The sequence below is a fragment of the Symphalangus syndactylus genome, chromosome 13 (genome assembly GCF_028878055.3).
Source record: "Symphalangus syndactylus isolate Jambi chromosome 13, NHGRI_mSymSyn1-v2.1_pri, whole genome shotgun sequence".
Classification (NCBI taxonomy): Eukaryota; Metazoa; Chordata; class Mammalia; order Primates; family Hylobatidae; genus Symphalangus; species Symphalangus syndactylus.
The window spans coordinates 76,622,793-76,649,030 of NC_072435.2; the positions used below are offsets into that span (position 1 = coordinate 76,622,793).

At 34.6% G+C, this 26,238-nt stretch overlaps 1 protein-coding gene across 15 annotated transcripts in view; it reads right to left on the reverse strand.

Annotated features, from left to right (window-relative positions):
- The window catches only part of PPFIA2 (PTPRF interacting protein alpha 2), a 516,856-nt gene that overhangs the window by 73,841 nt on the left and 416,777 nt on the right, over nucleotides 1-26,238 (reverse strand). For 14 of the 15 annotated variants that reach the window (XM_055236863.2, XM_055236852.2, XM_055236853.2 and 11 more), the window contains 5 exons: nucleotides 22,358-22,578; nucleotides 16,813-17,050; nucleotides 13,444-13,473; nucleotides 9,955-10,085; nucleotides 8,063-8,217 (listed from right to left, as the gene is read on the reverse strand). In XM_055236863.2, the coding sequence (XP_055092838.1) occupies nucleotides 8,063-8,217; nucleotides 9,955-10,085; nucleotides 13,444-13,473; nucleotides 16,813-17,050; nucleotides 22,358-22,578 (775 nt within the window). The remainder of the gene's footprint in view (nucleotides 1-8,062; nucleotides 8,218-9,954; nucleotides 10,086-13,443; nucleotides 13,474-16,812; nucleotides 17,051-22,357; nucleotides 22,579-26,238) is intronic. The other variant, XM_063615109.1, reaches the window with a different exon arrangement.

Below are 26,238 nucleotides of genomic sequence, written 5' to 3' on the forward strand. Positions count from 1 at the left end.
CTGTGAAATCATTTTTTTATTAAGCCTATTATAGTAGGTCAATGAGTTCAGACAATTATAATACAAACTGGCAGATAACCATAAAAGAATTGCCATTTAGAGGCAAAAAAAACTCTTTAGATGTGTATATTGCTTTTCATATGCATTTAAAGGAAACTTGCTAAAGTAGCCTTAACCTAATAACATATGCATTTTTATATAGGCAATTGAGAATTCTGCTTATTCATAGTTAACATATTTTTCTGTTTTCATTATTTTTTTTCATAGCTTTGTTGTTTTGGCTCCATTTGATCACTCCCTTGTCTTGAACATCTCTTTGTCTTAGATTTGTTTCATCTTTTGCTATGCCTGTCAATAGCCTCTTCTTTATCCTAACCATTCACTATTGACATCAGCTAAGTTGGTCAGGTGTGTTCTTTTTTCTTCATAGTAATTATTAATAGAGCTCTCTGAAGACTCGAAAGAGTTGGTGTTTCTCAGGTGGCAAACAAATAAGTATGTTAAGATGGTATGGATCAGATAATTTCCCCAGAAATAGTAAATGTTTTACTATTTCTGTCTCTTCTCCATACACTATCATCATTTTTCTAAGCTGACAAACGCCCCTGGAGAATAGAGCTCATTTGCTCTAATCCTTAACTCTCACTTCTGCTCGGATGCTTGACCCTGGAACTCAGATCATCTTATTTCTGTGGCTGGCTCTGCTTCAAGATGCTGCCTCCCGATCTCTGCAGTTCCAATCTGTCTGTGGCTGGGTAACTTGATCTTCAGTCCTAATCATTTCCTTTGCTTCATAAGTTGGCATCACACTTCTGACCCAGCCAGTACCCACTTCCTATTTAACCACAGAAAACACTATTTCCATGACATTCTCTATGGAGCTTGCTGTTTCACATAGTTTCAATACCCTTTTCTCAAAGATAGGTCCCGTTTGAAACTCTACCTTTACACCTTTTCATATACATAGGAAGATTGCACTTAGATGATCCTAGTGGAATCAAACATATACAGGGAGAGAAAGATTAACCCAGAACTCTCTGCAAACATTATGTCTGTATCTTGTATTAGAAAAATTATAATGTTTCTGTGTGTTTTTTTATTGTTGCCTTGAGTTATTACCTATTCATTTATATGGGATATCCTCAAGACATTATATACTTCTTGAAGTAAATAATCATATTTTTAATTTCTTTATGTGCCCACACATGTTCCACAGGGATAGGAACTCAATGAAGTATTTTTTGATTGAAATAGTCCCAAGAGTTTCCTTTCCGGAGCATCAGACCAGGAAGTAAGAGCCAGGATTCACTATTAACTCTCTCACTAAGTAGCTGCTCTGCCTTCTGAAATCATCTCAGTCTCTATATGTATAGAATGTGGACAACTACATGATCCTCACATATCTTCTAGAATTTTTAGGCATATAGCTCTAGAAGTCTGTAATCTTAAAAGCAGAAATTTATTTTCATAGTAAATATTTTATGGTGTATGAGTGGTATAAAGAAGAGTTGCCAGAGAAAAGACTTAAATGTTAGAGATTCATAGATTCAGGATTCCTAGGGTTGAAGTACATCTTAAAGATCATCCAATCCAATCAGCTTTCCAATGCTTGGATCCTCGCCACAACAGCTCTTCCTAGTATTTGCCTAGCTTTTGCTCGGCAATTTCCAAGTGACAAATAACTCACTACCTCATAAGCCAGCCCATTTTGTATGGAATTCTGACACCCCACTGTTCCTTCTTACATTGACATGAAGAATAATTTTGTATAACTTTAATACTTTGGTTCTAGTTTCGTATCCTTACTTGCAATGAAAAGGACAATAGCTCTTATACAGAATAACTCTTCAAATTTTGTGATCAGCTATTTGGTAGGTCAGCAAAGGGAATAAACACACCATTTATGTATGTTCTCTGAACGTGATTCCAATCCTCCACAGGTGCCTAATTTTCTCCTCCAAGCTTCCTCCAGGTTGATGATGTGCCTTTAAAAGTACAGTAACCAGGATGGATTCCATTGCTTGGCTGTTCTTTTATCATAGCAGAGTAGAGAAAACTTTCATATCAACTCTTATGTTTATTAATGTGGCCTAAACTTATTAATCAATATTGACTTTAGAGTCAAGTGAATTTTTTATTTTTTTCTTTTAAAACTTGCTTCCAAGAGCTATACTTTTAGAGTAGGAGAATTTAGATCCCCCTTACATCCATTCTTTTTATTTTTTATTTTTGGTAGGGGGGATAGCATTTAGGGGTAATACTAATCTTTTCACTTGGGATTCCTCCCCTTATTAGTAATCCATCAATCAGATACCTGAGCTGTGGAAACATTCATATCCAAGTGATTTTGGATGTGCTGATCAAGAACAGAGTGAGTCCTGCCGGGCGCGGTGGCTCACACTTGTAATCCCAGCACTTTGGGAGGCCGAGGCGGGCGGATCATGAGGTCACGAGATCGAGACCACGGTGAAACCCCGTCTCTACTAAAAAATACAAAAAAATTAGCCGGGCGTGGTGGCGGGCGCCTGTAGTCCCAGCTACTCACAGAGGCTGAGGCAGGAGAATGGCATGAACCCGGGAGGCGGAGCTTGCAGTGAGCTGAGATTGCGCCACTGCACTCCAGCCTGGGCGACAGAGCGATACTCCGTCTCAAAAAAAAAAAGAACAGAGTGAATCCTAATCATGCCTCTGGAAACTTTGATCCAAGGTAACGTTATTCCACTCATCCGTGGGCAAGGATTATTTAACCAGTTATAAATCCCACCTAACTGTTCCATCACTCAGGCCTCATTTTGACATCTTGTCCCCAGGGATGTCATGAGTGATGGCTTGCTCACCACCTTTCATTATCTGTTACTAAGTAAAGTTGTCAAACAAACAAAGGACATTAGTTTGACATGGCTATTTTTAACATAGGTTAATTTACTTTGTTTCAAAATAGATTAATGCCTTCAGATAAAATTAAAAGTCAAGCTAGTCAGGACTGCAATTATTTATGCATAATCACTGATCTTAGGGTTCATAGCCACTGTTCCTAGTTCTGACTGGACAGAAAATGTAGCAGATAAAACTTTTCTGGGCCAAAAACATAGTGAAGTTCCAGTTTTAAGTATAGGGTTTGTATTTGTTTACGTACTATCTTTGCTAAAGTGAAAATTCCTCAATGCCAACAGCCATGTCTTAGTCATTTTCCTAAAGTCCATAATTGGTACTCTGCATTTAAGAGTGATTCAATATATGTCTATTCACTGAAAGTAGGAATAAATAAATTATTTTGGATTATCTATGTCTTCTCTCCCTCCACCAAAAAAAAAAAAAAGTCTCCTCAACTCTGGGTCATAAATGCCCTCTTGGTAATGCCTATATTCTGGTTGAACTCTTTCTCTTCAAGTAAACAGATAGAAACAAAAATGAGTTTTTGAATGGTTTCACTTATTTGAATATTCTATTCACATCAGATAAATCTTCATTTCATTCATTTTCTCTAAATTTATACATTACTAAACAAAAATAACAATATAGATTCTGTAATTCTCACTTTGGTCTTGGTGATTTTTCCAATTGTCTGTCTATTTTGATGGATGGCATTCCTGCCACTGCTTTTACATGTCGATGCCACTTGCTTCTATCTATTATTTGTCATATTCTCACTTCCCAATTTTTGTAACAAATCATTTCATATCTGTTTTAGGCAGAAAACTCCCATTTCAGATACATTGCTTCTTAACCCACATCATCATAAATATAATTGTGTGTTACCATCCTCTGGAATTGCTTTGACAGTACACAGCCTTTGGTGTCCTAACTACCTTTCCATGTTAGTTAAGACTGCACCTATTTCTAGAGTTTCAGTGGCAGTGTGTTTGGAATTGATGCTGTGGTAGGTCATAAAGCGATTGACAGATGAGGAAGGAAAAAAGTAGTTGTGAACAACTCAGTCTTGTACATTAAATGCAGGGTAAAGATAAGTTGATATTTGGAGATAATGGCAAGATCAAGTGATAGCTTTTAAAAGTGTAAATTAGACACGAGCATATTTGAACAATAATGAAAATATCAGAGATGCATTGCATATGGATGCATAAATTGAGGGGTCGGGAGAGATCATGGTCATTGTGCTGTCAAGTCTTAGCAGGATGCTATTACATGCCGAATCTATGTTCCAGGAAGTCAGCAGAAGTACATATTGGTCCTGTTGTCATGGGGATACAAACCAAAAATGTTTATTTAATTTTTCATCCTGGGATTTGTGACATAGAAAGACAACGAATGCCCTGGCATGGTGGCTCATGCTTGTACTCCCAGCACTTTGGGAGGCCAAGGCGGGCAGATCACCTGAGGTCAGGAGTTAGACCAGCCTGGCCAACATGGCAAAACCCCATCTCTACTGTAAATATAAAAATTAGCCAGGCATGGTGGCGGGTGCCTGTAATCCCACCTACTAGGGAGGCTGAGGCAGGAGAATCATTTGAACTGGGAGGCGGAGTTTGCAGTGAGCCGAGATTGTGCCACTGCACTCCAGCCTGGGTGACAGAGTGAAATTCTGTCAAAAAAAAAAAAAAAAAAAAGACAATGAACAAAAATACAAAGAAATAGAGAGAATGACTCTAAAACCAGTTCTCCAAGTAAGCTAGAAGGAATGCTTCCTCTGTTAGGTGAGTTTCCCTATATTCAACTGTGGCCTTCAGGTAAACTTGGCTCATATTAGGCTTTATTTTTCCTGAATAGTACTTACAAATGGAATTTGAATGCTTTACATGGAAGAACAAATGCTCACTGATTCATTTGAGTCTATACCACTCCTATTTATCTTCTGCCTATATACTGATAGATATTTCAGTTTGGAAATCTTGCTCCTACATTATAAGTAATAATAATCTGAACAAGAACTGTAAACCCTAGTAGGAACAGAATAAATTTTTCAAAAGAAATACAAAAACTTGAAATCTCCTATTAGTACTACAGCTTTTTCTATCCTACTTTTGTAATTTGAGTGAACTAACCATTTGAAAAGGATGTCATAAGAGAATTTTAAAATAAAATAATTTTGCTTGGTTTCTCTTAGGTTTATTCAGTTGCTTTTCAATACATTGTTTCCTTTGAGTCTTGGGGTTTCCATATTGATATTGTCTATGCTAGTAACACATTAGTAAGAACAGACATATTGTTGTACATATTGAGTTTGATTCTTCATTGGTAGGAGTTATCCATACAATCACATCGACTGATCTTTCCTATATGAAGTTTATGTTATTACTCTACTTTATGTTATTACCCTAGCATTTCAAATTATTACATAAAGCAAACAAGATATCCTCTCCATTTTCCTTTGTGAATTACTACAAACACCTCCTTTGCTGTTCATCATTTCTGGTAGAACCAAGGAAACATTTTCATAGTTTCATTTACACAGCTTTCCCTTTCCACACCATATTTCTTTTATAGACATGTAGTATAGCTACTTTCAAGTTAAGTCATGTGTCTCTGCTCTTTTGAGTTAAATCTTTTAAGAGTTACAAATCTTAGCACATGGTTCAGAATTTCAAATTTGGTACTTTGACATCACCATCTCTTTGCCATAATTCTTTCCTTGGCATACTATTCTATTTTCTAGTTCTATTTTTACTGGTAGAAGAAAGAACATTGGCAATGCCCCAGTGTTTTAGAATTTTCCAGATCAAGACATTAAAATCATAATCACTGGAGATTTTTCCCTAGGTTCCTCAAACGCATGAATAAGCAGTACCAGGCTGTAGTCCCTGGGTTTGAAAAATTTGCATGGTCTTTCCATCACAACTTGGATACCCCTTCTAGGACCAAAGCAGACCTAAAATTCATAGCCCTTAACTAAAGTATCAATGGGGCCCATGTATCATTTCCTTTGGTGCAAATATGGTTTTCTGGAACCTGTTTATACCTATGTTTTATTTTTATTTCTTCAAGTCTTATTTTCAATAAAGACTTTGTTCTTTTTCCTGGAAGCTTTGATTGACCATTTATGTAGCTTCTATCTAGTTTCATAGGTAAAGCATTTTGCTCCTGTCTTCCTCATCCATATTGCAGTCCTTGACATGCTACTGATTCTGGCTTTGTTTACAATCTACCTCTGCTGTTCTGTGAAATAAAGCAATATTACTCAGAGCTCAGAAACTTTCCCAGTATAAACTGTGACGCGAATTAACTATTGCTAGTTTCTGACTTTGGTGGGGTTGATGAGAATATAACAGTAATTGAGTTAATTCTTATCTGCTCTGACCTAAAACACAGTCACTGAAAATGAGTAATAAAGGCTAAGTTTCTCAAAGGTTCTATACTTTTCTAGACTTTAACTTATATCTTGCATACCTTGATTTTGATAGAATATTGTTGGCAAAATTTCTAATGATTTAGGAATTTTTCATCAAAGTTAAATATGAAATAAAAATAGAAAATTTTAAGTGATAAAGGCAATTAAATACATTTTAAAAGTAAAGTGTCAATTATGGCAACTAAGATGAATATATATGTTGAAATATAAATAAATATGATTATGATGTTAGCAAAATTAATACTCAAAAATAATTAACCACCCACACTATAGTGACTGACACTGTAATATATTGGATATGACAGATCATTTGGTCAACCACTAGTTGTCAAATAAGAAAAAGCAAATTTTAAAATAATGTCTGGCATGTATATTTTCAATACAAAATAGTGTCTCTCTTTTTTCCTCATGCAATAATATTATGTATAGCCTAAAGAGTTCCTCTACTGAGAAAAAGGAATACAAAAAGATTTAATTCCTTTGCTGGAGAACATATAATCACACACTGGCCGCACATCAGTTTCCTGTAGCTTCTGATGCTTTGTGTGGGTTTCACATTGTGGAAGCCAGGAAAGGCATTTTTGGATACTGTAGTCATAAATCTGCAAACATGAATATCGCAATTGGAAATTCTTTTGATGGTAGAGCAGAAAACTAAATCTTGGAGTTGGGTATTCCTTGCAAATAATTATTCCTCTATTTGAGAAACCAAAGGATGTACCAAGAAATTTGCATTATTCCATTCAGCACTTACCATTGTAGGCAGGAGTTTAATTCTTTCCCAATCATATAACTCTAAAAATTAATATATAGAAAGACAACCCCCAAAAAGTGAACGATATATATAGTCATTTCAGAAATATCACATATTCTTCAGACAATCATGTAAGTATGTATCATGTATGTATATCTGCGTATTTCTAAATATATATTTAAGTAGTACCATTTCAAATATACTGATCTATATTTTTATTCTATTAGTCACTGACGATAACTAATTATAACACAATATCTATTGTCCTATTCTTTTCCCCACATCCATCCCTCAACTATACACCACAGAGTTTATTAGGGGGAAGCCATGATAGTTTTAAGCAAAAAAAAAATCATATTCTTTACATGTTATGTAACATATTATAAAGCTTTATTCTAACTTTTAAAAAATTCTTTTTAATTTTTTGTAGGCTTATCAATTTTTTCTACAAAAAACTTTTTTTTTTTTTTTTTTTTTTTTTTTGAGACGGAGTCTCGCTCTGTCGCCCAGGCTGGAGTGCAGTGGCGCAATCTCGGCTCACTGCAAGCAACCTACATAGCTAAGCTTTTATATACATTCATGCTCTAAGTGGCAGTATACTCAATGGTTTTAAGCTGATTTTGAAACATTGGCACCACGATGAATATGACAGTTATGCGATTTACGAAGACATTATTTACTCATTAATAAAATAAGGTTTATAGCAATAACATTTACTTTGTAGGTAACTATGCCTGTCACAAGAGTTAGCATTAAATAAATTCTAGCTATTGTTATAAAGAGAGAAAATGACTGAAAAGTTCACAATACTCTTTCACTGTAAGTTTATTAAGCATTATTCAGCTAAATTGAACACTTAAAGCTAATCAAAATATAAATTTTGTCAGGTAGAAAAGAGAAGAAATGAAAATAAGAGCAATGAAACGAAATGAAAGATAGATGGGTACTGTGACGTGACTAAAATGAGTGGCAGTGGAAAGTCTTAACACATGAATACTTACGGAGCTGCCCAAGTCGAGCTTTTTCTTTTTTACCAAACAAACGTCCTATTGAAGACTTGATTCCTTTCTTCTTGGGGGCTTTGTGAAGAGAGTCTTGGCTGCTGTTGGTACTACCAAGCCCAAGGCTTTCTGTCTCAAGAGAGACAGATAAACTACTGCAAAACACAAAAGAGGAAAATACATGCAACATCCACAAGGTACATAAAAGTCATTTCCTTCATAAATGCACCAAAGGAGGAACAAGCAAACTTGTAATGTCGTTTTTTCCCCTATATTCCCATGTTTCCTTTTAAGATACTAAAGTACAGTTTTTTTTCAGCCTTTGGGCCCTGAACCTCCAAATTTCCGTAAGAGGAATTTATTTTTGCTCCAAATGCCTTTGTTCTTTACTTTTTTGGTATAATCTCAAACTAATCAGTGAATATAGGCTGAGTTATTAACTGCATGATAAATGGCCTTCTATTATTGAGCACTTGATCCATTATCTATTTATTTCTCAGAGTCTGTTTTTCTAATCTTAAACATAATGACCTACAGCAAGGAACTGAAATATAACTAATTGTGAAGTTGAAGCTGCTCTTCAAATCTACAGTTTTACTTGATTTTCCTCTAGCCATCTTTCCCTCTCTCAGTTTTGGAGCCAAATTCAGTTAATTTAAAATCATCTGGGTGCAATCTGGAAGCAACAAACCATGTACCCTCATGATCAATTTATATGTTTTCCTAATTAGAGTTCTCAAATATTATTTTAAATACATGTTAAACTGAAATGCTTTTCAAGCAGTTGGTTAAGGTTCAATTTCTGGTCAATATATTTGACACTGTATTAATAGGAGGGGATCAATAGACATTGCTATTAGTTTCTATAGTTGTTAATTTTATAACACCATGATAAATTACTTACTTTTACTTACTCATGCAAATTAATTTGAACTCACATTCCCTAACCTTCAAAGCAATAGCTTTTTATATGTTGAAATATACTCTTTTTTAGGAGAGTGAAAGAAGTAATACTTTGAAGCTGAAGTAACTGATTTTTCCGCATTAACAATAAAAAATAATCGGAAAAAATAAATGACTGCCAACACAGAAAGTCCTAATTTTAAAAGCATTTATTGTAAAACGTACTATCTAGAAGACAGATTTTTTATTGAAGTATTAATCTTTAAGTCATTATATTTGGTTATATCAATTATGTGTCTACAGATGCTGCAATTGAGGAGACAACAGGAGAAGATACATTTCAGATATAAACTATATGCTTAGGTATATTCGTATCATCGGTGATTATAGAGCTCTGTTTGCAGTGCTTTATGCATATGGATAAGACAGTATAAAGAGTTGTGATGACAAATGACATATTTCTCCGTCTATTCTTTTTCATTAATATTTTAGCCAAGGACATTTTTTCTTTTCTAATAACTTTCTGACTGAGGAGTTATTATTGCTGGCAGCAGCAGCACCTACAGGGTACACATACTTGTCTGCTAAAAGGCACAATCAAAAACTTTTCAGACTTTAATTACGCTTATACTGCAATCCAAATTTATGATCTTGTCCTAGAGTCTCCTTAGTTTTTTGTTAATATTTCTAGTAAGTCATTCCTCTAGCCTGATTTCATTTTAATAGAAAAGATCCACTAAAAATAGAAGAACTATTCTTATCTATATTGACAAATAAGAAGACAACAAAGATACAGTTAATTTTAAAAATACAAATTTGAAATCGAAATTGAAATTTGATTATTTCACAAGTGATACTGGGAAAAGGAAGCTGGAGAATTCTGGCTCAAATAATGTAAATTGTTAAGCAGTCTATTCGACAACAATGAAGGAAGAGGAATATTTTTGGAAGGAGGGCATTCAATGTGCAGTGTGCCTGCAGAGTCTTACCTTCGAGCATCATTGTGGTAGGAAGAAGGGAGAGTGTGAGTCATTCTGATGGCTCTAGGGGTAGGAGGAGGAGAAGTTTCACATTTAATTGTTGCTTTGTCCTCTCGACCATCTTCTTCCACAACTGCAATCTAGAAGCAAAAACAATACATTCAAATAGACCCTTTCTAAATTTCAGTTGAAATTGATACAAATGGAGAATCTTGAGAGCAAGGCTATGGAGTAATTTTAATACAAAATAAAACAACAAAACTTGGGATATTTAAGTCTTACATATATAAATTCCCATTAAAGAGTTTGATTTTCACAGATATTTAAAGTGGACACATTAAAATTAAAAAAATCACAGATCCACTACACAAAAATGTTTGATCAATAAACACCATAGATGAAGCTTTTCCAACCCACAGCCTGTTGGACACATATAGCCCAAGATGGCTTTGAATGCAGCCCAACACAAATAAGTAAACTGTCTTAAAACGATTTATGCATGGACCTTTTTTTTTTTTTTAAAGCTCATTAGCTATCATTAGTGTTAGAGTATTTTATGTGCGGCCCAGGACAATTCTTCTTCTAATGTAGCCCAGGGAAGCCAAAATATTAGACACCCCTGCCATATATCAACTAGTTGCTGACTATTGATCTATAGTGTTTATTGACATTGATCTATGATATTTTATAACTTTAGAATATAAACTCTTTGCAAAAAGGTATTAAACACACATTTGAACAATTCACTAAAATATAGCATTATACATACTCAGGCTAACATAATAAAGACATCTTTTAAGTAGGGATTTTTGAAATGAGAAGTTGATAAAATATCACTTTATCAGATAAAGTGTTTTAAATCAGTCAGCCTAATGAAATTTATTACAGGGTGTTTAAAATACGAGTTGTGGTTTGTAAGAAAAAAACTCTTTTTAAAGTGAGAATAATAAAAGGTAAGATGATAATGTTTTCGGATTGTTTCATTTTATTACCATGATGGGAAAACTGGCAAAGACATACCAAAAACCAAAAGAAGATGAGATGGGAGGGATTTCCTTAAAGAAAAATTTAGTACAGAATCCAGAATGACTCAGGATATTATCCATTTTGTCAGAGATCAAGATATAGAGCTGTAATTAAAATTTTTTTCCAATGTCAAGTTAATTGTAGAGAAGTAGTTTTTACAATAATGCTGCATATTTTTCATGGCATCGTTGTGTATCACAATATGGAGAGACCAGGATTGTAGAAAACACAGCTAAAGACATATGGCTTTGAGAGTTCTGATGAAAAAAGTTCTTAGGATGGCTCAACAAAACTTTTTAAAGTTCTGGGGAAATATTTTGTTTGTTTTTATGTAAAGCTATTATGCATAAATGTGTTTATCTATAATAAAGACCTTGTACCTTCGAGGAACTTCATGAAATTGTCAGGACTTTTGTCACCCAATCTTAGGTTCCTTTTAACAGCTTAGGTAGGTAGGCATCTTTATATAATTCCTTTGCCCTATTCAACTAGCATATTGCCATCAGGAGAATTTTTTTCAATAACTGCTTTCGGATTGATTCTGATGCTATGGAAAACCTTTTCAAACCCACATCCCAGCTAAACTCTTAAGCGTGTTTCTCAACTATTCCTAATACATGTTAGTGTTTTCACAGTTCTGTGATCCTACCAAGACACTTCTCTGATTGTTTCTGCTAAGCATGGCCATTTTTGCTGTCAGAATTTTGCTTCTGAAACACCTTACTAAATACCTTCTTTGTCCTCCCTGCCAGCTAAACTATACTTATTCCCAATAACAGCTTTTAAAAACATCATATACAAAACTTTTCTCTGAATATCACTTAGAGCTTTGGAATCAGAGAGGGATTTGAATCCTGATTTCTTTTAAATGTTGAGTAAATAGGCTGATTACTTACCTGCTCTAATATTAAATTTCCTCATCAATAAAATGGAAGTGATATAATACTTTGCTTAATGTGTTCTTTTGAAGTGTAAATACCATCATATATTTACCTCCTTCCCCTGATACACAAGGTTTTTTAGTTTGTGGTCCTTCTTTCCATGACTTTTCTCACAAATTACGTTGTTGCTTCCTGAACTATTTGAGACTACATTTTCGTATAGAACCTTCCATCCTACCTTTCTATTTCTTACACCCATTAAACTTTTATTGTCCTTTTAAGGTGATGGAGGTCAAACAAAATAAGGACATTATACTTGGTAAATTTGGTAAATAAGAATGAACTGGTAGTGTTAAGGAGAAGAGGTTATAGGAAGATAGATAATAGCCCAAGAAAAGAAAATGGTAATTTCATCTATTCAAGCCATGTAAGTATAATATAGATTCCCTTATTATTTTTTTTTAAAGTAAATAAAAGTTGTCTGGTTCCAGGAGTGTTTCAGTGTTTGGGTGTAGGCTGACTACCAAATCTTGAAGATGCTGAAGAATAGATTTTTTGCACTTAATAGTAGTTTCAATCTTTGAAATCTTTCTTATCTGATGTCCCATGAGTGCAAGCTATACTCAATTATCTAATAAGACGTCATTTTGTGAATCAGAACTTCAGTTCATTTTGTTTCCCATATGCCGTATATATTCTCTTGATTTCATTCCAAACAGAAAAGCAGTGTTTCAATCATATTGTTTTATTTTGAACATTCTTGATGCTCTGGCATCTGGAGAGGATGCTCCTCTATCTCTAAGTATAGTTAATTCCTGGAAATAGCACACCACTCACCTATAAGTATACCTTTCATATGCAAACCAAACAACTCAAAGCCCATACTCTAAATCATCTTCTCTGTCTGGCTCTTACTCTCCAAGAGGCAATATTCCTCTGCCCTAATCACCTGCGGGCCAGGCTGAGACAACTAGAGAGAGTCCCTACACCCTGGGGCCAGACAAAATTAATCAAGCTATCCGTCCTAAACCTGTTTACCCTGCCTTGTCTTGCCTTTCCCTAATAGACCTCAGAAAGCCTTCTGCCCTGCTCCTTCTGACTCCTGACTGGCCCTGGTGCTGTCCTGAGGCACAGAGTACTCTCTCCTTTTGGGAATTGTGAGTAACAAACTATCTTTTTTTGACAGCTGTCTCCTGATCTGTTGTCCTCACCCTATCAAAATAATAATAATAAAATATTTTAAAACAATGAGCGTTATTTATTATGTATACTAAATATAAAAACATTTTACTGTATGTTAATAAATATAAATATTTATATTAAAATATCAAATTACACCATCCTTGGTTTAAGTAGTCAATGGAAAACAGGATAATGGTTCTTATAATCTAATTATTGCTCCAGAAAACATAAACAATTTTATCTTTGAAGTATTTTCTATTATAATCAAATTTAAATAATTCAATACACTTTAAATACTCTCAACTTTTTAATGTTTTATTAACATTCGACTAGAGAGAATATTATTTTAAAGCTTTCATAGAATAAAACAATATTCAATCTGCAATGATATAAAAGTTATTTACAGTACCTTTCTCCGATGTTTCCTTAGATCACTTGGCTGTGATTAGCAGTAATAAAAACAACATAAAACAGAATTAATTAAGAATTAACATTCATTTGACCATGTTACAATTTTAAATAGTTTCTACAACTTTACTATCATTTATTTCTTCATTCTGTTATTTTCTAAATAAATGCCTTTTAATTATTATAGAAGCACTCCTCCTGGTAGTTAAATTTAGAGAGGGAACTTCTCAGGTAACATAAGTCAGAGGCTTGTTTCCATAATGGGGCCGTGTGGTGTGTACAGGCATTGGATATGAGGCATGGACCCTGGGAAAGAGAAACTGTGGAATGAGTTAGAGTGATTGAGTCTAGCTAGAAGAGTGAACTAGCTAGAAGCAAATGAGACTGCATATTTCCAAGAAGATATTATTGGGAATGAAGATCCAATGCATATACAAGGAGTTTATAAACTCTTGTTTTTGCCCCAATCTATGCAGAGCTTCGGGCCTCCTTTGAGCAGATGTGCTGTTCCTGAGGGATCTCAAAATTTCTGGCATCCTAAAATCGTTCTCTGTCCCACAAATGCCAAAAGCTCCAGGACTGCTGCTTTCTTGTCAATACTCTTTTTTAGAACTTTTTAAAATAGTTGTTTTTTATGATTCAAGTGAACCTTATTCACTTAATGTCTTCGTTCATTTTTCTAATGTAAGCAAAACAATTTCTGTGAAACTTTTCCGTTATGTTTTGCATTTTTGTTCTTGGGAAATGTGTTGATTTTACCCCATTCAATAGTCTAACTAGATATCACTAGCATGTTATTTTTTGCTTATGGATTTGTTGTGAGGTAAAAGTAAATGTGAGTATGCTTTATTATCAGGAAAAATTACCGCAATGTTTGTAAATTGTTAAATAATACAATAATGCAATATCTTTTCAATCTCTAATTTTCTGTCCCTAAAAATTCTAATCTTCTTCTGAATATTAACCATGAATTATATCCAACAAATTTTTTCCTACAATATTTTCTTCAGGTTAAAAAAATTACCCATGTTTTACTATAAAAATAATACAATTGGTGACAGAATTATATTAGGTGTTAAGGACTTCCTGGATTTCATTTCTTGCTTCTCTGACTTAGATATCAAACACTTTAAATATTTCTTTACTCTTCCAAAAATGCCCTAAATATTTTTTCAGTAGTCTAATTATAGTATAATAATATTCATATTCCACTGATTTATTTATGACTAACTGTTCAAGAAAATTCATGAAAGAACTGGCATCATTCTCTCTCACACACACACACACACACAATCATAATCACATCTAAAGGATTATAAAAATATTATTTTATTTCCGTGAAAATAATAGCAGTATGAAGAGTTATGATGCTAATGTCTATAAAAATACTTAAAAGGATAAAACTGTATTGTAAAAGTGTCAGAAATAAAAGCAGTACAAAAATAATCAAAGTATTCCTGCCTTGAATGCTGACTAAATTTTATTCTGTGGTCCAGGATTCTTACTGTAGCTTTGGTACTAAGTTGCTCATTAATACTATGTAGCATATCTTATATATGCAGAAACTAAGCAAGAGACAATAACACTTTTAACTAATAAAATCAGATGAATGCTTCCTAAATTTCTAAAATAAGCAGATCACAACGTAGTTCAGTATGTTTGGTTAGTATATCTCAGTACATTGGCTGAAAGTTTCTGCTGCATCCAAGTGGAATCAGTTCTGATTAGCTGGGCATTGTTCTAGTTGGCCATTGTCTATTCTATTAAAAAAATATTTTTAGTAGGATGTTTTGGAAATGAGCAGAAAATAGTGGACTCAGCCGCTTAAAGAGGTAACTGTTTCCTTTTCCAAAAAATCACAATTTTTCTTTTACATAAGTTTTATGGCTTGGAAGTCTCACAGTTGTAAGTATGCCAATACATATTCGTTGCAAAATCATAATTTTACCTCCATAAACAGTTCAGAATGTTTTAATCATCATTGGTGTCATTTCAACATACTATATTTCTAGGTAATGACAGAAACAAAAAGACAGGATAGTACATGCTTTTAAATTAGGCAAATTTGAGGAAAAATCCAGCTCCACTTATTAGCTGTGTTGAATATGGACACTTCATTTATACTCTCAAAACATCCACTCTCTGTTGAGATAATGCCCTACTACTTCCAGTTTTGCCATGAGAATTAAATGACTAACATCATGGTATTCAGTAGTCATCGCAATCATATTTTCCAGAGGTTTTATATATATATAAATATATTTAAAGAAATATATTTTATAATGAAATATATATTATATATTAATAAATATATTTTTATAATATATATATCAGAATGGGGAAATTTGATTTTTTTTCTCAGTTGCATTCAGAGGACTTCCTAATTTAGGCTTCCATCTTCTAATCCCAAATATAAAGATAAATGAAATAAGGAATTAATATATATATGTAAAATTGTGAATATAAAGTCTAAAAGAAAATTAGGAATTAGTAGCTGTTGCTTTTTATGGCTCTTAACAATACAAATAATGCAAGAAATTTATATTATATATTGAAAAGTTATAAAACTCTATCTTGATGTATTGAAGCAATTATAATACCAAGTTTTGTTACTTATTATGTTAAAAACACACACACACAGAGTCCAAAGTGATTTCCTCAGTATGCCATCAGCAAAAATGTACTTAATGGTCTAAGTCATTCAATTTTAAAAAATATATTTTTTATTTTATTTTTTTCAAGAAGGAATCTCCCTCTGTTGCCCAGGCTGGAGTGCAGTGTTGCCATGATTGCTCACTGCAGTCTCAAATTCCTAGGCTCAAGGGATCCTGCTGCCTCAGTTTCCTAAATAGCAGGGACTACAGGTACAGACCACCACCACACCCAGCTAATTTTTTTTCTTTTCATTTTCTTTTCTTTTCTCTCTTTCTTTCTTTTTTTTTCTTCCTTTTTTTTTTTTTTTTTTTTTTTTTTGAGATGGGGTCTTGCTATGTTTCTTAGGCTAGTCTTGAAATCCTTGCCTCTAGGTAATCCTCCTGCCTCAGCCTCCAAAAGCGCTAGGATTATAGCTGCGAGCCACTATGCCTAGCAATTCATTGAAATTTATAATGTGCTATTTAGATCTCTGCTCTACCATTGACTTACTGTTTGACCCTTAGAAAGTTACAGCACCTGTGTGGGTTACCATTTCTTCATCTCAAAATGGGATTCATAAATGTACCGATCACATAGGGATGTTGTGAATGAGAAAAGAAATAAATAATAAAATACACAGAAAGTACTTAGACTAGAACGAACACCCAGTTAAGTTTTAGCTAAAGCATCATTAATCTTAACAGGAGGCAAAGATTCTCTGGACACATCACCATACCAGTGTCATGACTCCCATCCGATCCATTTCCCTGGCAGGGCTTCGAGGGGTGAGCTTTGGCGTTGAGTGTCCACTGGGGGGAGATGAACTGGCCAGCGATGAAGCTGTAACAGAGGCAGTAATGGAGGTACCTGGGTGGACCCTCGCCAAATTCAGGCCTTCAAGGCTCACACTAGCCACTCTATTCTCAATTTCTTCAGCACGCAACTCTGTAGATTCTTTTTCTTCCTGAATTAGCCTGAAAGATACAGTTTAATTTTAATCCATATATAATTTAATACGGATCCATTATATGCTGCTGTAAAGATCATTGGAATTCACGTAATAAATCAATAGAAACTATTCTTGAACATTTTACATCAAATCTAATTTTTCATCTTTTTTTTCTCTAAATAGTGTAACTTTCAGTAAATTCCGGGGACTTCCTGGCTGCAATTTAGAAAATTGTTTTCAAATGATACATTTTTTCTTGATGACTTTCAGTTTTACCATCTTTGTATAATACCACCTGCTAAAAGTATTTAAAAATCTTGAACCTAGTTAATTTCTACCATTAATCCTAATCTTACATTTGACCTCAGGAACCAATAAAAGAGACTTTAGAAACTCAGCCTTGAGATGGCAAAGGACTAGCAATAACGTAGAAAAAGTGAAAGATTATAATTACGTGTAAATATGCCTCATAAGATTCAAAGTCATTGAATCTGACCTCCTACCTAATGAAAAGTTATGATAGTATCCTCAATAAATGGTCATTCATAATTAGCCAAATAAAACCCTGAGTCTTTTCTTAATATTAATAAATACTTAGCCAAGCCTCCTTTAAATAAGTACCACAAAAGGTACTAATGTGAAAATATATACATAGATGATGAATACATAAATAATGAAAAAGTAACTTGCAAACAAGACTAGGCCAGGAGTGGTGGCTCACGCCTGTAATCCCAGCACTTTGAGAGGCCGAGACGGGTGGATCACGAGGTCAGGAGTTTGAGACCAGCCTGGCCAATATGGTGAAACCCCGTCTCTACTAAAAATACAAAAATTAGCCAGGCATGGTGGTGCATGCCTGTAATCCCAGCTACTCTGGAGGCTGAGGCAGGAGAATTGCTTGAACCCGGGAGGCAGAGTTTGCAGTGAGCCGAGATAGTGCCACTGCACTCCAGCCTGGGTGGCAGAGTGAGAAAAAAAAAAAGTATATAAATTATTTATTACAAAGGCACAAATAAGAAAGAGCTTTAGCTAGGTTGTGTAAAAATCCTATTTGAATCCTGAATTAAATCTATATACATTTTGTATGTTGTTACAATGAAATTGTGTACCAGTATAGTTTGATAAGGGGGTTGTAAAATTCTCCTGAGCTATTTTGTTCTTAATTACAACTGGTTTATTGGGATCCCCTCTTATACAGAACCCATACCTTCAAGTTTATGATCACTTCAAAGGTTTCTTTTTACATATTTAGAAGGGAGAATGTAATTTATTTGCTAAATTTATTGAATATGAAATATTTGTCTGGTCTACGTTTACTGTGGGAAGTTGAGCTACATTTACTCACCTGTTTTTATATGTTCACCAGCTCTTTGATTATTAACTCACTGCTGGTGTCTTCACTAACCATTCTGTAAATCTTTCAGTTTTTAAGTAGTATGTGTTCGCTGGCCAGGCAGAAAGTATTTCGGTAGTCTACTTACATGTCATTGGAATAAGTGATCTTTGTCATTTTAACAGGCTGTTTAAAAATCTTACAAAGTATGGATTTAAAATCTAATCAAATATGTTTCACAAAGATTCATTTTGGTTAAAACATTATGAGGCACATTTACACTTAATTATAATCTTTCACTTAGAAAAAGAACATGAATTCTGTTACTTTCAAAGTTTATTTTCATAAATGCATTTTTTAACTTCACCCCAAGGTCAGAACTCCAAAGAAAGGTTTAATCAAGCAACATAGTACATACTAACATAGCTTAAAACATATTTGAAAGAAAAAACTATCTTCACCCTCAAAAAATAAAAATGAAAAAAAAAGAAGACATTTTGTACTTTTAAAACACTTAGTAGAAAAATGACTCCTAGAAATTTTTTCTGGTGAGATGTAACATGGTTATGCTGTACACAGGAATTTTGGTTATTAACTTTAGGTATTCTATAAACTGTACGAGACAGCCAAACCTAGAGGAACAAGTTTGGTAAGACAGTAGATTGAAGTTTAATTTAACAGAAAACAGTAGCTAACTATAAAAGCACAGATGAATGAACATTGCTGTGGCAAATGAGTTTGAAGTAATTTGAATCAGTGAGCTGTGAAGACAGAAAACATGCATTTTTTAATGGCTAGATTTGTTTATGAAAGAAGAAAAATCTTAACCACAGAAAAAATCTGGTTGTTATTAGCAGATCACCTGGTTTAAATCAAGATGACTATTTCTTTTAAATGTGATATAATCTCATTTCATGTATTTTTAAAATTTCTTACAAATAAACAACTATATTAACCTACTGGCCAAGATTGTTACTAGAAATTACTACCCTAATGTTACAAAGCTAAGAGTCACTGAAGAGAAATACGTTGTTATGGAGGGTGTGTTGATCTCTTTGGTGAAAATAAATATCACAAGAATATAGACTTGATTTCAAACTTAATTTGGTAAATTCAACCATTAGCTGAACAGCCTCAGAAAGTGTTTTTCAGTTATTCAGTTAATATTTATGCTTTACATTATTTTTCTATTTAGAGTAATCAAATATTTATGGAGCACTTTCTAAATATCAAGCAAAGTGCTAAGACCTACAAATAAAGGTGAGCAAAGCCAGATACATTTCTTGCTCCTGTATAAAACTTATAATCTAGTGAAGATAAAGAACTGACAGACAGTACTACCTTCCTTGAAGAAGTGATGGAGGAGCTGTCCATGGTGAGTAAGGGTAACATGAGTGAAATGTTAGGGTAGAAAGTAGGCAAGGTAAATAGTTAGAGAATGGTGAGACAGGTGAGGTATTGTAGACCATATTAAAAAGTGTGGTTTGTATCCTAAGAGCAACTGAATGGTTAGAAAAAGGGGGATTACATAAACACATTTGTGTTTTTAAAAGTCTTCTCTCAGCCTGGGCGACAGAGCGAGACTCCGTCTCAAAAAAAAAAAAAAAAAAAAAAAAAAGTCTTCTCTGGCTGCAGTTAGGTTGGATTACATGGAAAACTAGCATACTACAAAGAAAGAAGATAGTAATGGTTATTGTCATACAGGTAAAAAACTATTCTAAAGTACAGTAGGGTGATGATAGGTAGTTGGAATAATAGTAGAAGGAAGCCAACTGATTTAGCTAGAGCCAGAAAGAAAAAAGAAAGGCATTGTTCAAAAGACTTAAAACCTGTTCACCAGTTGAAAAAAAAAGTTGAGAATGGTTTGTTGATATCCAAAAGAACACAAATCTACCTGACACATTTGTGTTCATCACTGGGGTTAGTCAAGGAGATGACAGAAAAAGCTGATGTCATTGGAATTCAAGAAACCATACATTAAATTAAAATGAAATTATCAGAGTGCCAACATTTCTCAGTATTTGAAATGTTAATTTGTCCAATTTCAATTGTAATGAAAACCATCTATTATTAGGGTATATATAGCAATAGTACATTTTTTCATATCTAGTATGAAATAATTCATATCACCACGTTTTATTGCCTTTGAAATGAAAATATAATAAAGATACTTGTTAGGCTATAATATTAAATTATGTTTCACAGATATAGTAAGATTTTATACTTAAAGAATGCAAATAAATTTGGTACCCATTTACTTACATACTTACATCCCCATTTTCACACATATGTCCCCAAAATGCTAGAGGATTTTTATTGATCAGCCTGATTTGTTATAAACTTCAGCATTAATATGTGAAAAATGTATTTTCACTGATATAAGAATATTAATCATAAAAAACTCTATAAGAATTGTGTCTCAGTTTAAAATATGGTAGCAGCCCAACTTCAAACGCAAGTTTTAGGCACCAGTGAATACAATTAAACAGCCACAAGCACTAAGATTAACAATCTGAGGCTGGGTGTGGTAGCTCACGCTTGTAATTCCAGTATTTTGGGAGGCCAAGGCAGGAGGATCATTAGAGCCCAGGAGTTCAAGACCCTGGGCAACAGAGGGAGGCCCTGTCTCTACAAAAAATTAAGAAAAAAATTAGGTATGGTGGCACATGCCTACAGTCCCAGCTACTTGGAAGGCTGAGCTGGGAGAATTGCTTGACACTGGGATGTTGTGGGCTGCAGTGAGCCAGGTCTGAGTTATGGCACACTAGCTTGGGTAGCAGTGCGAGACCCCATTTAAATAAAAAAAATCTGAATTTTCATGCAATATATATTAATACAGAAATGTAATTTTTCTTATTAAGAATAGTAGTAATATGTTTAGTTTATCATATTTAAAGGTATTAACTTTTTTTTTCAAGTGTTCCTGGCAGAGAAGAGGACTCTATCCTGCTTTCAGCATTTGCTTTGCTATTAACTGAATTTTATCTCCCACCTTCAGTTCATAGGTTGAAGCTGTAAAGGCCAAAGTGACTGTATTTGAAAATAGGATCTTGGGGAGGTAACTGAGGTTACATGGGGTCTTCCATAAATTTTTCTATGGTAAAGGCTCTCAGATCCCTTAAAAGTATTTAAACATTGGAGTGAAATTAATTTGCTGTTTTGAAAAGTTCAGGATCAAGGTTCCAGCAGGGTTCCATTTTTGGTAAAGGCTCTCTGTTCCTGGCTCCAGGGAAAGGTAAAGGTGAGTGGGCAGTGGGGGGCAGAAAGAGAGAGAGAGAGGCTTAATTCCATAGAATTAATATATTAATGTTCTCTCTCTCTCTCCCTCTCTCTCTCCCCCCTCTCTTTCTGCCTCCCACCACCTGCCTCAATTTCCCTTTCCCTGGAGCCAGGAAGAGAGCCTTTACCAAAAACTGAACCCTGCTGAAACCTTCATCTTGGACTTTCCAGTCTCTAAAACTGTTAATAAACTTCCAAGAAACATGCTGTCCCTGATATAAATGGCATAAAATTGACAAAAAGAATGGTAAATTAATTTCACTCCAATGTTTAAATATTTTAAGGGATCTTAATGCACATTAATTTGCATACTATTTGGTACTTTTACTGCAGTATATAATGTATTTGAAGAATGTACATGATTACCACATATACTTTCCCTTTAGTAGCAAATTTTAATTTAAAAAGTGCTTTAAAATTCACTGGAGAAAGTTTTGCCTTTCACTTATTCTTCTACATTGTCACTAATGTCATTAGTTTTATATGTTTCATGTATGTTCCTTACAAAGGCTGTCCTAATATTATAAAGGAGATATACAGATATACTGGGAATCTTCTGAAAATACACACTCTGATTCAGTGCATATGGGGTGAGGTCTGAGATTCTGCATATCTATTAAGCTCCCAGTTCAGGCAATGCTTCTGATCTAGTAATTACAGTTTTAGCACAGTATCAAGGTCTTCTAATTTCTTGAAACCATCAGTACTAATTGAAGTTACCTGATTTCTTTGTTGATGGCATCCAATTGTTCCTGAAGCATCATGGCTAGAGTCTGGGCGTCGGAATGACCACTTGGAGAGAGAAGATCCATTGAGCTAAAAATTGTTTCTCTGTCATCATCATCAATATCAGACATTTCAGTGTCACTTTCAAAAGGATGGCTGCTTAGTACTCCAATCTGTTGAGTTCTATTCCACTCGTGATCCCCAAGAGATTTCACCTGAATGGTGAATGAAAAAACACAGAATATTTATCATATTGCTCATTTTCAAAGCACTAATCTCAAAGACAGCAACAACAACAGGCATGCTTTTACAACGGACCTTGCAAAAACCGAACCAATTGTTAACATTTTAATTTATTTGCTTCCATAAAATAGTTCCTTGACATCTTAACTAATGTGAGGGATTAATTGTCAGCATAAACATCAAGATTTTAATAGAAATAAAGATGATAAACTTCAATATGATTTATAGTTCAATCATATTCCAAGGTAACAATTACTTTAATGCATGTATTTGTAATACTTTTCCTTATTTCCAAATATAACAATCTATTTATTTGTACTCAAGCACTCACAACTTAGTCTTCCTATATTTTCTTATTATAAGCTTAGATCACAAATATTATCACATAAAAAATTACACAAGAATTCTCTTCCCAACATTTATTTACATTGATTCTAACAAAATATTATTTAAAATATTGCAAAATGATGTACAGGTGTACTCCACAGAGATTTCAGGGTTAGTTCCAGCCCACCCTGATAAAGTGAATATCACAATAGAGTCACACAAATGTATTGGTTTCCCAATGAACATAAAAGTTATGCTCATTCTCTACTGAAGTCTATTAAGTGTATAATCGCACTATGTCTAAAAAATGAACATACCTTCATTAAAAATACATTATAGCTAAAAAATGCTAATGATCATCTAAGCCTTCAGTGAGTTTCAATCTTTTTGCTGGTGGAGGGTCTTGCCTTGAGGCTGATGGCTGCCGACTGATAAGGGTAGTGGTTACTGAAGGTTGGGTGGCTATGACAATTTTTAAAAATAAGACAACAATGAAGTTTGCCACATTGATTGACTCTCCCTTTCATGAAAGATTTCTCTGTAGCATGGAATGCAGTTTGATAGCATTTAACCCACAGTAGAACTTCTTTCAAAACTGGAATCAATCCTCTCATACCCTGAAACTGCCTTATCAACTATGTAATGTAATATTTTATATCCTTTGTTGTCATTTTAACAATGTTCACCAGGAGTAGGTTGCATCTTCACCGGGAGTAGATTCCATCTCAAGAAACCACTTTCTGTTCATTCATAAAAAGTAAATCCTCATCTGTTTAAGTTTTATCATGAGATTGCAGCAATTTATTTGTATTTTCAGGCTCTACTTCTAATTCTAGTTATCTTGTTATTTTCACCACATTTGCAGTTACTTCCCCCACAGAAGTCTTGAGCCCTTCAAAGTCATCCACGAGGGTTAGAATCAATGTCTTCCTAACTCATTAAGGTTGATTTTTTTTTTTTTTTTGAGAGGGAGTCTTGCTCTGTTGCCCAGGCTGGAGGGCAGGGGCTTGATCTCAGCTCACTGCAACCTCTGCCACCCAAGCTCAAGCTATTCTCGTGCCTCAGCCTCCAGAGTAGCTGGGAATGCAGAGGTGCATCACCACACCCAGCTAATTTTTGTACTTTTAGTAGAGATGAGATTTCACCATGTTGGTCAGGCTGGTCTCGAACTCCTGACTTCAGGTGATCACCTGCCTCAGCCTCTCAAAGTGCTGGGGTTACAGGTGTGAGCCATTGAATCTGATCAAGGTTGATGTTTTGACCTCCTCCCATGAGTCATAAATGTTCTTAATGGCATCTAGAATGATGAGTCATTTCCAGAATGTTTTCAATTGGTTTTGCCCCAGTCCTTCAGAGGAGTCACTACCTATGGCAGCTAGAGCCCTATGAAATGTATTTCTTAAGTTATAATAATTGAAAGCCAAAATCACTCCTTCATCCATGGGCTACAGAATGAATGTTGTGTTAGCAGGCACACACACACACACACAAAAACAATCTCTTTGAGCATCTCTGTCAGAGCTCTTGGGTGGCCAGGTGCATTGTTAATAAGTAGTAATATTTTGAAAGGAATATTTTTTTCTGAGGAGTAAGTCTTACATGTGTGTTTAAAATGTGCTGTCATCTAGGCTTTGTTGTTCCATTCATAGAACACAGGTAGAGTAGATTTAGCATAATTCTTGAAGGCCCTAGGATTTTCAGCATGGTGAATGAGCATTGGCTTCAACTTAAAGTCACCAGCTGCATTCATTCACCCCCGTCCTCTGAAGCTTTGAAGCCAGGCATTTACTTTTCTTCCCTAGCTATGGAAGTCCTAGCTGGCATCTTCTTCCAATGGAAGGTGGTTCCATCTACATTGAAAACCCGTCGTTTAGTATAGTCATCCTCATCAATTATCGTAGCTAGACCTTCTGAATAACTTGTAACAACTTCTCCGTCAGCACTTGCTGCTTCACCTTGCACTTTTATGTTGTGAAGATGGCTTCCTTCCTTCAACTTTATAAACTGAACAACCCTCTGCTAGCTTCAAAGTTTTCTTCTGCAGCTTCCTCACGTCTCTCATTCTTCATATAATTGAAGAGAATTAGGGTCTTGCTCTGGATTATGCTTTGGTTTGTGCATGCTTTGATTGTTTATCACTAAATGATCACATTTATGTAGACTACTAAAACGTTCTCCATATCAGCAGTAAGGCTGTTTTGTTTTCTTATTTGCGTGTTCACTGGAGTAGCACTTTTATTTTCCTTCAAGAACTTTTCCTTTGTAGTCACAACTTGGCTGTTAGATGCCAGAGGCCTAGCTTTTGGCCTAACTCAGCTTTTGACATGTCTTCCTCACTAATTGTAATTGTTTCTAGCTTTTGATTTAGAGATGTGCAACTCTTCCTTTCACTTGAACACTTAAGGCTATTGTAGGGTTATTAATTGACCTACTTTCAATATTGTTGTGTCTTGGGGAATACAAAGGTGCAAAGAAAGGGAAAGTGATGGGAAATGGCTGTTGGAGCAGAAGCACACACAACATTTATAGATTAAGTTCACTGTCTTATATTGGCATGGTTCGTGGTGCACCCAAATGATTACAATAGTGACATCAAAGATCACTGTTCACAGATCACCATAACAGATATAATAATAATAATAATAAAAGTTTGAAATACTTCGAGAACTGGTGGGTGCCGTGGCTCACGCTTATAATCCCAGCACTTTGGGAGGCCGAGTTGGGCAGATCACTTGAGCACAGGAGTTTGAGACCAACCTGGGCAAGATGGTGAAACCCCATCACTACAAAAAATACAAAAATTAGGTGGGCATAGTGGTGCCTGCTTGTGGTCCCAGCTACTTGGGAGGCTGAGATGGGAGGATTGCTTGAGCCCAAGAATTCAAGCCTGCAATGAGCCATGATCACGCCACTGCACTCCAGCCTGGGTGACAGAATAATATCCTGTCTCAAAAAAAAAGAAAGAAAGAAAGAAAGAAAGAAAGAAAGAAAGAAAGAAAGAAAGAAAGAAAGAAAGAAAGAAAGAAAGAAATATTGTGAAAGTTGCCAAAATATGAGACAGATATACAAAGTGAGCACATGCATTGAAAAAATAGCACCCATAGACTTGTTTGAGGCAGGGTTATCAGGAACCTTCAATTTATAAAAAAAAACAGACAAGCAAACAAACATAATGTTTGTGAAATACAATAAAGCAAAGCACAGTAAAACAAGGTATACCTGGAATTTTTAAGCCCAAGGCATGCTAATTTACATGGTTATGGTTTTTAAATGGATATAAGAAATCTTCCATTTGAAGTATGCAA